The following is a 13,328-nucleotide window of genomic DNA, read 5'->3' on the forward strand; positions in this document are numbered from 1 at the left end:
AGATCGGCTTTAAGTGTTCGATAACTTTAACATGCAACAAGATAATCCTTGTGTAAACAGTTAACATTAATTCCGTTAATGTAACAATATTAATCATGTAAAGTCACACATCAATACATTATTATTTCATAAACCCTTCAATTATCACAGCATAAAGCGCATTCATATAAAACAAAAGTAAAAAGATAAACACAAGTGTTTCTGCAAGAACTTCCTTTATTAATATCCAATTCAACTTACAGACTCAAACTTCCCCGCGCACTCAGTTGTGGACTCAACTCTAGGCCTCTACACATACAATTGCAGAGCCTTACACTACTCTAAGACTTCTACGCTTTTCCTTCTATTGACCCATTGCATTCATCTTCATCATCATATCATCATGCCTTAGACTTCTCTAAGACTCTCCTCTTTATACAATCCCATGGTCCACAGACCATAAGTAGATATACAAAAGCCGACTCAACTTACATAAAAGAAGGTTAAAACCCTTTATGACTCCTTAACTATCTACGCGCTCCATGACCACAACTTGTAGAGACTTTACATTTTGTACATCAAGACTTGGGATTTTTGCCCCAAAACTTGGGCTTTTGCCCCAAAATTGACCCTAGGGGACCCTATCCCAACAAAGGGTGTGACATATGCAGTAAGTCAAGGAAGGTGCATGAGTGGTTCTAACATATGAAGGGTGAGGTGAGTGCACCCCTTGTAAACCTATGAAAGTACATAGTTAAGAAGGGAACACACGAGCAATGATGCATCACAACATGGAAAGCAAGTAAGCTAGCAATCCAAAGTGATGGTTAAACCAACAACACATTTCAGTAAGATTCATACATACATATACAAAAAATAGCTACACATGCATGCGTAAGCAAACAGATACATATATCATTTAGATTAACAAGATAGCTGAAATACAATACGACATATGCATGAAATGTGTTGGCTCTATTATATTAAGAAGTGTAAGTTCCAGTCATACAATATAAACATGACCAACCACTAGTTCTGACAGCAAAATGTTACAATCACTATCGCCTACTCCTACAAAGAGATATACTAGCTCTGCACAGTGGAGAAGCCAAGGCTCATTACAATACTGTCCAAGCTCTCTCTAAGATTGCATTATCGGAAGCTTGGTCAACCAAAAGCCTCTACAAGGAGTTATGAGGGACATCCCCCTTTGTGACAGTTCATCTACCCTCATGACTCTTCATATACTCTATGATTGTTACATCCAACTATTGACACTTGAATTTACACCTAACAAGACATTACATACAATCTACACATGTACCCATGTGAGACAAAATAGGCTTGAGAAAGCCATGCAAGACATCACTATGACTTCGACAACTGTGGGAAGACCAACGCTTCAACATCCTCATGGTGGTCGATAGTAGTGAACTGATGCCAAGCTCGGTAGTCCGCAATGATGTCCATGTACTCTAAGGTGATGTATTTCTGGAAATGAACTCTTGCCTCCATAGCATCTGAGTACACTACTTGGGCTCCTCTGTCCAACTCATCTAATAACATGCACATCATTGTCTTGAGTGTGGCTGGACCAACAACATACTTGTGCATGGTGTCTGCACTGATCTCCAAATCTAGGCTAGTGGCTATGTGCATCAGCTCGTCAAAGTACGAGTCAAGCTCCAATCGGACCTGTGCCTTTGTCTTTGTTTGGGTGAGTGTCCCAATAGATGGGATCGCATGTGTGCGCAAAAAAACATCCATACTCCTGAATACCTGTGCATGGGAAGTTTGTAGACTAGTGATGAGCTGCAGGAGGTATTCATAGTTTTGGATCTAACTCCAGATGCGTGCCTTCAGCTCGACCGCTTTGGGCTTCATCATCTTAGGCAAGTCTAACACGGCTCCCTTGTATCTCATTGTCCTTGTTTGCATGTAATCAACAGCAGCATGCACATTCGACAAGATACGTGCTTTCCTAGCACATCGTTTTTGCCAACCGTTGAGATGGAAAACTGCCTTATACACGGTACCAAACTTGGAATACAACGCCCGCATGAATGTGTCAAGGGACAATACTTCATCTAGTATTTCCTTCTTCAACTCTGCTCGGGCGGATGCTGTAACCAGTTCTCCTCCCTGCTTGGTCGTCTGTAACTCCTTAGCCATTCGCTCGTTCTCTGCTATCAAGAAGCGAACACTCGAGCTAGTGGATTTGGCATATGCTCTGGTAGCATCATCCAATGTTGTTGGATGCTTGCGCACGTTAGACATGATAACTCGTTCCTCAAACTACGCAGGACATGTGTGATCATTCAGAGTCAACACTCTGTGAGATTTCACAACTCTATGTTGGGACTCATCGAATGTGATGTTGTGCATCTCTCCCTTTGGATTGTCTCCAAGGATCTCAGTGTCTCCTTGGTCTCTCGGGACTTGCTTTTCCTATGGATCCAGTGAAGCTGGTGGGTCGACCTCTTGGTGGTGAGGCATGAGGTCGATGTTTTGCTCTAACTCCTGTTGCTCCATGTCTATATCCATCTGCTCAAGTGTTTTTTCAATCTCTTGGGCAAAGTCCTACTCCTGCGATGGCTCACCCTGTCTGCTTGGTGCCATCTATTCGGATGAGTCAACTACCTATACGGGCACAGTTTCATTTGTCTATACGTGTTTTTCCCCCTGTTGTACCTGTTCCTGTTGTGCTTCCTTCTCCTGTCTGCGTAGCTCTTGTTCCTTCTGTAGTTTCTCCTTCAACTCATGAAACTCCTTCTCTCTTTCCTCCATTCTCTATTTTTCTCTCTACCTTTGTGTGTTTCTGTTGTCTCGTTGTTGCCTCTTCGCCTATATTGCCAAAGCTACTTTCTGCATAAGTGGGTCTACTCGAAACTTGTAGCTTTGTTCCTCTTCCATGTTTTCCACAGTCTTCCTCTTTCCTTTGTCGTGCGCTAGTATGTTTACCTCTGCTGTTGTTGCTCCTAGTGATCTCCTGGATGCTTCTTCACTAACCATTCCATAACAATGTCTACCGATTCATTGGGCCTGGATAAGTTGTAACAATATCTCCATGGGTCTTCCTTTGCCCAATGACATGCCCTGTGGATCCATTGAAACTATACTCTCATGTAGTGATCTTTTACAAAACAATGCGGGTCATACGGATTGTAGCTTCAAGCGTCGAATGGATATTTCTTGATCTCCTCTGCTTCAACATCTGCATGCTTGAAATTCTGTATCTCGTACAACCCGATCCACAACGGAAATGCGGGCCAAGGTGCCTTCTTCTTCCGGTGCAGCCTAGCTGATAAACCTGCCAAGATGTGGTATGATACTTCCTGCATGATGAGCTTGTCCAAGGCAAACTTCGGTAGAACATGCAGAGACTTCTCCGTGTTGTACATCCGTATGAAGGTAACGAATGGTGAGGAATACCAATATGCTATATCGATCAGTGCTTCCATTGTTGCCTTCAACATGCAAGGTGGATCCTGTTCAAATATAATCTTCTACAATAGGGTGGAAAAATGATCGGACAATTGTGTGATAACTCCTTTGAAGATGCATTCGGAAAACATTTTACAATAAGTGTTCACAGAGGTCTCTGCCGATGTCCATGCCCACTTCAAGCCTGGGAATTCCCGACGGGCACAAATTGCATCCAAGATTTAAGCAGACATGTAGATTTCTACTTGTTGACCTTTGGGAGGCTATCAAGCTCTTGTTACTTGTTCCTTCAACCTGTGAGCCAGCATGTCGGACCAGTCACATGCTTTGCCTTCACTGTCCAGTTGGTCCAACGTGATCACCCAACTCTGCGAGAAGGTCTTTGTGCTCTCTTGGCCATACAAGTGACATGTAAATATGACCAAGTGTTGATATGCCTTCCACATCATCTTCATCTTGTAGATCTGGTTAGGTGTCATCCTAAATTTGGCTAGCTCCTTCACCCAGTTTTTCAAGATATCCCTGGAGTTGGCATTGCTACTTGGTGTCTCCATGGTGATCACTGGCTTCGAAATATGGTACATTTGTTCCTAATCCTGTGCCGTGAAGGTAGCAATCTCTGTCTTGCTGACACTGCTCAATGTAATCATCTCAGGATCAATGTGTGAGACGATCCAATGTATCTTGTCCACGCGTGGGAACACGGGATACTTGCATGCAATCCGATACAAGTCAGACTTGTGAATGTTGACATAGACTTGGCGGTTTTCGAGGTCTTCCCCAAATGTACCTGCAAATGCATCATTGACCTCTTGCCATTTCATCTTGATCTCCTTGTCCACAATCAACTTGGTGTCTTCATAGATTAGCAAACTTGTAGACACTCGCTCAATTGTTGCTCCAGTTGCACTTCCATCAGTGTCCTTTGATCCTTCTCTCTTGGAGGCCATTGATCCTAAACTGCTGAGAGGTGGACAAACACCTATTAGATCTGGAGACATGGTGACATGCATGGAAAGAAATCCGTCAGCTAAAAACAAAGAAAACCCAAGGAATGATATGCAACATGCCTAGGGATTGACTCGCAAGGATTGCATAATTTCCTCTAGGAGGGCAGGAGATTGGCTACCAGAACTGCACAAAAGGTAGTCCGAGTTGGTGGGAGGCTAGCTGGCTGTTGGAATTGCACAATGCACAATCTAGACTAGCCTGCTATCTACTGGGATTGTGTAATGTGCAATTCCAGCTAGCAAGGGTTGCAGGCCTAGTGACAATATTGCGCAATTTTCTGGGCCAGCAGTCACTGCCTCTCAGAATTGCGCCATACAAGAGTGTAGGACAATCATTGGGCAAAACTGTGCATTTTCTGGGAGGAAGGCAGAGCCTTCCCTCTCATGATTGTGTAATGTTGCCTTGGTGAGGCAAAGTTCGGGCCAAGGCTGCCCAGACCCGCTTACAGGCAACTGAAATCAGATGTGCATGTGAATGCATGCTGATACTGAGTGTAAGCAGGAGTGAATGATCATGCATGCAAACAATGAATGCAAGATTTAGAAAACGGAACAACATGCATGTGTGTGAAGTGAGTCGCCGAATCGACGACCATTCATGCAAAACAATGTCATGCATGCGACAACAGTGAGATGCTAACGAAAACTAAAACGATGCTAGTACAAGCTAATATGCATGCAAACAACAACAAGCATTCACAGAAATCAAGCAGACAACACTCACACAAGCCAAAACACAAAAAGCGACAGAAATGCTGCAAAAGACAAGTTAAGAGGACTTACCCATAAATAGTTGAGCTGGACGTGCCGAAGACTCCTCAATGTGCTATGGGATGTCAGACCTCCAAGATCGATGTGAATAAGTGAGCTTTGAAGCATCAAATAAAAAAGTTTGATGCTAATGACGTGTATGCCAAAAATCTAGGATAACGCGACACTTGGAGGAAAGACTCTAAAACGATATTTGCATGTAACCTCCAACTATTAAAATAGCTCCCTAAAATCTAGGGATTCTTTTTGCATGTTGCTTTTTCCATTTCGGGAAAAAGCAGTCCATGCATGCAAGTCAATTTTTTCAGTCCCTTGTGAAACCGGTCAACCCTATGGCACATGCAACAGTTTGCCTAACTGAGGGTAACTTTTGCGCAGTTTCTGGGAGGAAGCTGGGCTAGCCAAAAGGATTGTGCAATTTCTGAGCTAAGCAGCTGACTGTTGCCCAGGATTGTGCAATTTCTGGGCTTAGAAGTCCTCTTGGGTCAGATTGCGTAGTTTTTCCAGGGAAGGTTGACAGGCAGAGTTGCACAATTCCTGAGGCTAGCAGGCTTCCATTCAGGATTGCATAATTTTTGGAGGAAGGCTGGTTCCCCTCCAGAATCGCGCAATTTCTTGAGGGAGATGTTCAAAGTACAACTGGACCAAGTTCAGGGAAGCAGCCTGTGAGGGGAATGCGGCAAGCTATCATGCACAAGTTGTCATGCTGCTAGAAAACCACTGAAGCTTGTGTACTTGATAGTGCAAGACATGTTGCTGAGGATAGTTGGTAGGGAGGCTCCAAAACAAAGCTAAGGAAAAATTTTGGAGGGTGGTTGTAGCGCTACAACACCTTCATAATTAATTTCTCTATCCTTAAGATCTGATCCATCTTTGGATTCAAAAGCCACGAGAACACATTCATTGTGTTCTTCTTCTTCTGATGAAGATTTCTCAATACTTTAATCTAAAGTATCATTTTTTTCTTTGGAGTAGTAAATAATTCTCTTTTGACCTTTAGCTTTTCGAAATTTCTGATTTTTATCCTGCTCTTCATCTCCTTATCCTTCTCCTTTTCACTTCTTTTGTGTGGACATTTTGCAGCAAAATGTCCATCTTCTCCACATTCAAAATACAAAGGAAGACTGCCTTTATACTTTCCGGAACCTCTCTTTAATTTATTGGAAAATATGCAATTCATAATTTTGATGTAGTTAAGTGACCTGAAGTATTATTATCTCTCCAATGGTTCATCTTCCACCTTATTTACAATGTAGCCACCACGTGGAAAACTAGTTGAAACAATTATAGCGGAATAATTTTTATTTTTCACCACATCTTTAAAGGATACCAACTTTGAAGTTGAAGTGACCCCAAGTCTCAATAATTGCAATATCAAATGGATCATTAAATAATTAAATAAGTTATATTCAGATATTAAAGATTAGCATTCTAGTTGTTTGACTCTCTGAAAATCTCAAATTATTGTTTTAAGTGTGCCATAAATCCATTTGAATTCATGCAGAAAAGTATGGTATTCCCACTGAGAGACTTTACCATCATCTAAAATCTCTGCAATATAATAGTGGTTTTACCAAATAATAGTTTGGTAGGTATTTCATCAAACATTGGGCATTCAAAGGGTTTAGCAAACATTTCTAATATATGAATTTTATCAAAGTCCTGCATTCAAAGGTTTTAGAAAGTAGTTGTTGGAAAGACATTATGTAAAACACTTGGCATTCAAGTGGTTTGTCTAAGGCTTAGAATACAAGGATTTCATGAAACAAATGATGTGCAAACTATTCGTCAAATAATTAGCATTTATCTAAAATAAAAGTTGAAATTACAATGGGCCAATATTCTTGACTAAATCAAGAAACGCATTCTTGTCGTCAACATGATCTTTTCCTTCTAATCCCCAACCCAACATGGAACATATCAGATTAGGCAAAGGCACACATTCATTTAGCTCTTTGATCTAGTTATTGTAATGATCACCCAAAGGCACACATTCACTTATCTCTTTGATCTAGTTGTTATAATGATCACAAGAGCCTCCTCTCCATAGGGCACATAAGTTTCTGTGAAACATAAAGGCCCTTCCTTTGAGGGTTTTTGAGATTTCAAGTACAAGGGATTGCTATAATAAAACCCTTACATGGTCACATGAGTGCTATCACTAGTTATATCCTTGATACTTTGAGAGAAAAATACTTTGGTACAAAGAGACGTTTGAAGCATGGTGGGTTTGTGTTCTTGCTTAGGTGGCTTAAAATGCCTTGGCTCTGACTTGGGTGAATTTTTGGAGGTAAAGCGAGGGTCATGAGTTGTGTCCTTCATGTGAAAAGTTGCTAATGTTTTCTAGCTATGTTGGACATTACCATACCTGATGCTATTGTATTTTGTCATTTGCTTCATCCATGTTGTTGAAACTTTTTCTCCAATGTTTCACTAAATTCAATTTTTTATAATCATTTTCTTTAAATGAAAAATTTTGTTACTATTTATGATTTGTTAATGCACTTATGAAAGTGATATTTTTTTAATACATGAAAAAGTCTCAAGTACCTTGGGTTATTTTCTAAAAACAATATCATACCACGTATAATAAGATGTTGGTGGTTCATGAAGGGGTAAGCTTCTACATAGGTAGAGACCTCTAAGTCTTGATTCTCTGACCTATTTCCTTATGTTCGAGGAAAACAAACAATTAACCAAACATAAAGAATTTAAAATCTTATTGTAAAACAAAAAATTCATTGTTTCAACTTTTATCTTGTATTCAAAATATACATAGAAATCATTTGATTTAAATGCATACATATATCTCAATTATAAAGACCAAATTCTAATTCAAAAAATTTAATAAGTAGATTTTTTTTTTAATATTTTTTATTATAAATTTTTAATTCCTACCTGACAAGTATCCATGATTATAATTGTCTATTTTTATTAAAAAAAACCCTGAATTTACCTATAATTTCACCAAGCTCATGTACAATTGTTAAAATTTCACCAAAACTTCTATCTTGTATTCAAAATATACATAAAAATCATTTGATTTAAATGCATACATATATCTTAATTATAAAGACCAAATTTTAATTCAAAAAATTTAATAAGCAGATTTTTTTTATATTTTTTATTATAAATTTTTAATTCCTACCTGAGAAGTATCCATGATTATAATTGTCTATTTTTATTTAAAAAAATCCTGAATTTACCTATATTTTCACCAAGCTCATGAACAATTGTTAAAATTTCACCAGGCTTGTGCACGGATCTTGAATGTTAGAAATTTTCAAAGTTTAAATACTAATAAACTTACTCATTTAAAAATCAATTTTAATGAATTCCACAACTGGTAGGAATAAACTTTTTATAAAAATTACACATGAGAACACTAATGAAAGAAGGATGGACCCAGGCGGTAACGCTTACAGATCGGTACAACAATAATTAAAATTGACACCGCAACAACTATTGAAGATCATTGGCAGATGAGCATAAAGTCATAGCTGTGTTGGATCAACTCTTTCCCAGAAATTGCAATAAAACATTATTATTGTCCCGTTGATAATGAAGTTTGCCCCTCATCAAATGCCTCCGACCATCCACCAGCTGTATGGCAAATCTTTAACCTTATCAATCGCTGTTATGCTTTCTTTTTCAGCTGCTGTAGGAATAAACTTTTTATAAAAATTACACATGAGAACAGTAATGAAAGAAGGATGGACCCAGGCAGTGACGCTTACAGATCAGTACAATAATTAAAATTACAGTGAGGATGGACCCAGTCAGTAATGTTTACAGAGCATAAAGTCATAGTTGTGTCGGATCAACTCTTTCCCAGAAATTGCAATAAAACATTATTGTTGTTAAAGTTTGCCCCTCATCAAGTCTTTAACCTTATCGATCGTTCTTATGCCCCTCATCAAAGAATGCATCCGGCCATCCACCAGCTGTATGGCAAATCTTAAACCTGATCAATCGCTCTTATGCTTTACTTTTTCCAAATGTGCGTCTCATTTTTTTCCAAAGCAGGGCGGAAAATCAAAATTTTATTTAGCTTGCCGTCACATCGAAACTTACCGAAGAAAGCCTGATGGCACTTATATTATTTTTCTTCTCTGCAAAAAGATTGGAAAAGACATTTCCAGCATTGCAACACAACATGCGTAGGCTCTCCTTCAACGCACCCAAATTAAAATATTTCAATGTGTAATTATTACAATTTCCAACGATTTAACACAATCATGTTGCAATTCCTAACCTTTTCTAAAGGTTAAAAGTACAATAATTCCAACTTTTTCTAAAGGTTAGACAAATTAAGGCCCACCCTTTAGAATCACGAAGGGGGAACAACGATTTGAAAAAGCTGAGGTGGATTAATACGGCCATCGACCTCCCTCTCTCATCTGTTCTTATATTCACTCGTTCACCTGCATTTCTCGATTTCGCTTACTCTCTCGCAGCCCTTTTCAGATCTGCTCGCGCTACCCTTACATTTGCCCCTTATTTTGCTTTTAGTGCTCAGCTAAATAAAATATCCATGGCGGCGGATTTTGGAATTGGAACTGCAGCCAACGTTGCGGCAGCTGTTGCAGTCCCTATTATCGGTGAAGTCATCGGAATAATGAAGGCTGTCAGTAAGATGGGGGAAAATGTCCGTCATCTCATAACTGACTACACCAGTAGGCTGGACTTTGTTGTCCATATTGATGATCATTTCCGAGGGCAGCAGAGAGAGCTCCCACAGCCCGTCCAGAATTGTTTGGAAAAAATCCGTCGTGACCTTCAAGAAGTTATGTATTTGATCGCTAATTCGGAGCCACAGCCACGGTGTTTCGGCTGCTGCTCCTTCCGCAACCCCATGCTCGCCACCCAAATTAGAGATCGGAAGACGGGACTTGATCGACTCTTTGAAGAGCTGAGAACGGAATTTTCAGTATGTGCCAATATGCAACAGATTGTGGCCGCCGCATCGCTTCAGGTAGACGCCCTTCGTCAACCTGTCCCAGAGTCCGGATTCGTAGGGTCAGCCATTGAAGATGCTCAGAAGAAAGTGCAGGCATGGCTTGGTGAAGCTCATCGCCAAGCTCGGATGGTCGGCATTTCCGGCATGGGGGGCGTCGGCAAGACTTCTATACTGCAACTAATCTACAACCACTTCAAAGAGGTGAGAGGTATTTTTGATGCAGTAATTTGGCTTACAATTTCTCAGGAATATAAGATTACAGATTTGCAGGCCTCCATGGCCCAGACACTTAAATTAAAGCTCGAGGACATCTCTGACAAAGATTCAAGGAAAATGACATTGTATGCATCGCTTCGAGGGAAGAAATTTCTTCTAATTTTGGACGATTTGTGGCGTTCAATCGATCTCACCGAGATCGGCGTGACATTTGAGGATGATCACAATTGTTCCAAAGTATTAATGTCGAGTCGCAGCAGCGATGTCATTCGACAAATGGGCGCAAGCGCCAACTATTCCTTGAGAATACAACCTCTGTCCACAGAGGAAGGGTTGGGGTTGTTCAGAAGAGAAGCTTTTACAAATGGGGTGGTTCCAAATGAGAGCATACAGGGTATTGCTAGAGAAATTGCCATGGAGTGTCAAGGATTGCCGTTAGCCCTCATTGTAGTAGCTGCAGCAATGAGGTCGAAAACGAGCGAAGAAGAGTGGAAGCGTGCTTTGCGTTTGATGAAGAAGGTAGATCCAGCATTCCTACACAGACACGGCAGCATTGATGCAGAACTCTACACGCCCTTAAAATTGAGCTATGAGGAATTAGCTGATCCTAAATTAAAGATTTGTTTTTTGTACTGTGCCGTCTTTCCTGAGGATGCAGAGATTGACGTGGAGACTCTGGTCCAAATGTGGAGCGCGGAAAAGTTGGTCACCGACATGGATGCTGGGCACGAGTACATAGATGCACTAGTAGGTAAGTGCTTGTTCGAATATGTTAGCGATGATAGAGAAGAAGTAAAAGTTCATGATATTTTGCATGACCTGGCCATTTCTATTGGCCGAAGTGAGGAGAACTGCTTGTTTGCCTCAGGTCAACATCTACAACATTTCCCTATTGATGGTGTGATGAGGGATTGCAAACGAATATCAGTTGGTCATAATGATATTCGTGTTCTTCCAACCAGTCTGGCTTGCCCAGAACTGGTGTGTTTGGTACTAGCTAACAATGAAAAAATTAGAGAGGTTAACGAAGGATTTCTCTCAGCTGCCATGTCTCTCAAGGTTCTTGATCTCTCTGACACGAACATAACAACGCTGCCAACGTCACTGGGTCAACTGGAACAACTTGGATTTCTGGATTTGAGTGACTGCTCCAGTTTGCAGACTTTGCCAGAGAGCACAGGTAATCTTTCTCGTCTGGAATTTTTGAATCTTGAATATTGTAGGGATCTAAATTCATTGCCGGACAACATCGGAAATCTCAGAAATCTAAAGCATCTCAACTTACGAGGATGTAATAGCTTAATGGCGATTCCACATGGTATCTCTCATCTCACTTCATTGAACAAGCTGTTCTTGCCAGATTATGTTAGTTGTGCTATAAATGTGGAGGATATTGCAAATCTCTCGAATCTGATGGAGCTGACGGCAACAGTAAATTCAGAAATTAAAGAAAGTACAATGACTACATGGACGGAGCTAAGAAGGTTGAAGGTATGGTGCGTCTACGATGCAGTTAGAGATGATGTGGGGGAGGAGCATATTTTTCCCTTCAACATGGATAATCTGAACAAGTTGGAACATTTTTCACTCCAGAGGTATAAGGGGGTAAGTTTACCCAACTGCATTCCTCAGTTTCAAAACCTGAGAGAGTTAGAATTGGTTGAGTGTGAGCAACTTAGGGAGCTTCCTGGAATTGTAGGCGGGTGGGGCTTTCCAATGTTGAAGAGGTTGGGACTTGAGGGTCTAAGGAAATTAGAAAGCATGATGGTGGGATCATCTGTTTCTGTTTTGTCAAGTGAAGAAACAATGCCCCAACTCGAAGATATAGAGATAAGATATTGCCATTCGTTGAAGAGATTGAGAACGAGGAAATTACCTCGTTTAAAGAAGTTAAGCATCCAGGTGTGCAGGAAGTTTGAAGCACTCGAAATTGAGAGTTGCGGTCTTCCGATGCTCGAGGTCTTGACGCTTCATGATCTAAACAAGTGTGAGACTATAGTGGGACCCTCTGGTGTGATCAACGACGGAGTAATGCCCAAACTTCGAGATTTGAAGATAGAGTATTGTCCATCGCTGAGAAGATTGGTATTAGAGAAGCTATCTCATTTAAGGGACATTGAAATACGGGGTTGCAATGAGCTAAGGGAGTTAGCGGTGGGGAGCGGCGGCTTTCCAGCGTTGGAGACGTTGCTTCTTCGGTGGTGTTGGAATGTAGAGAATATGGTGGGGCCCCATGATGTGTGGGATGACCAAACAATGCCTCAACTTAGATCATTGAAGATATCATTCTGTCCATTACTCAAGACATTGCCAAGGGGAATGGAGAAACTGTCCCGGTTGCAGCAAATACAGGGAGAGGTTGAGTGGTGGCAAAATCTAATTTGGCAAGATGTGAATGTGAAAAACAGTCTCTTTCCTCTTTTCATTGAATGGAAAGACTGAATAGGATGCGTACACAGTTACCATCATAAATGTTTTGTTATATTTTACACAAATGGTAATATTATGAATTTGAAAGTGTGAGATATTTTGTGTTTAACATTTAATTATTTGGGAATTACAGAGCGACGATGTTTAAATCATAAATGTTTTGTTATACCTTGCACAAATGGTAATATTATTATTTCTAAAGTAAGATATTTTGTGTTTAACATTATTTAAATATTATTTGGGAATTACATGTTGTGATGTTTAAATGTTATTTTTATATAATTTAATTAATCATATTTTTTTAATTAATTCATATATATATATATTTTTATTCTTTTTATTTAATAAATTCAAAATTTTCTTTTATAATTTATTTAATAAGTATATTAAGGTAATAGAAGTTTTTTTTTTTTTTTTTTTTTTAATAATTTATATTTTTTTATTTGAAAAGTTTTTTATCAAAGTCAATAATAATTATTATTTTCATTATTATTAAAGTTAATACTCATTACTTTTAT

The 13,328-nt window shown here is 39.7% G+C and overlaps 1 protein-coding gene across 1 annotated transcript; it reads left to right on the forward strand.

The window, feature by feature from the left end:
* The first annotated feature begins 9,586 nt into the window (after positions 1-9,586).
* On the forward strand, positions 9,587-12,919 carry LOC149178612 (disease resistance protein RPS2-like). Its single transcript, XM_089423666.1, has one exon. It carries the CDS (start codon positions 9,739-9,741, stop codon positions 12,820-12,822), a length of 3,084 nt encoding a protein of 1,027 aa, XP_089279792.1. The 5' UTR covers positions 9,587-9,738; the 3' UTR covers positions 12,823-12,919.
* The last annotated feature ends 409 nt before the right edge of the window (positions 12,920-13,328 follow it).

This window comes from Pinus tabuliformis, chromosome 4_1, assembly GCF_031772625.1.
Source record: "Pinus tabuliformis cultivar Carrire ecotype Pingquan chromosome 4_1, CPIR1, whole genome shotgun sequence".
NCBI lineage: Eukaryota > Viridiplantae > Streptophyta > Pinopsida > Pinales > Pinaceae > Pinus > Pinus tabuliformis.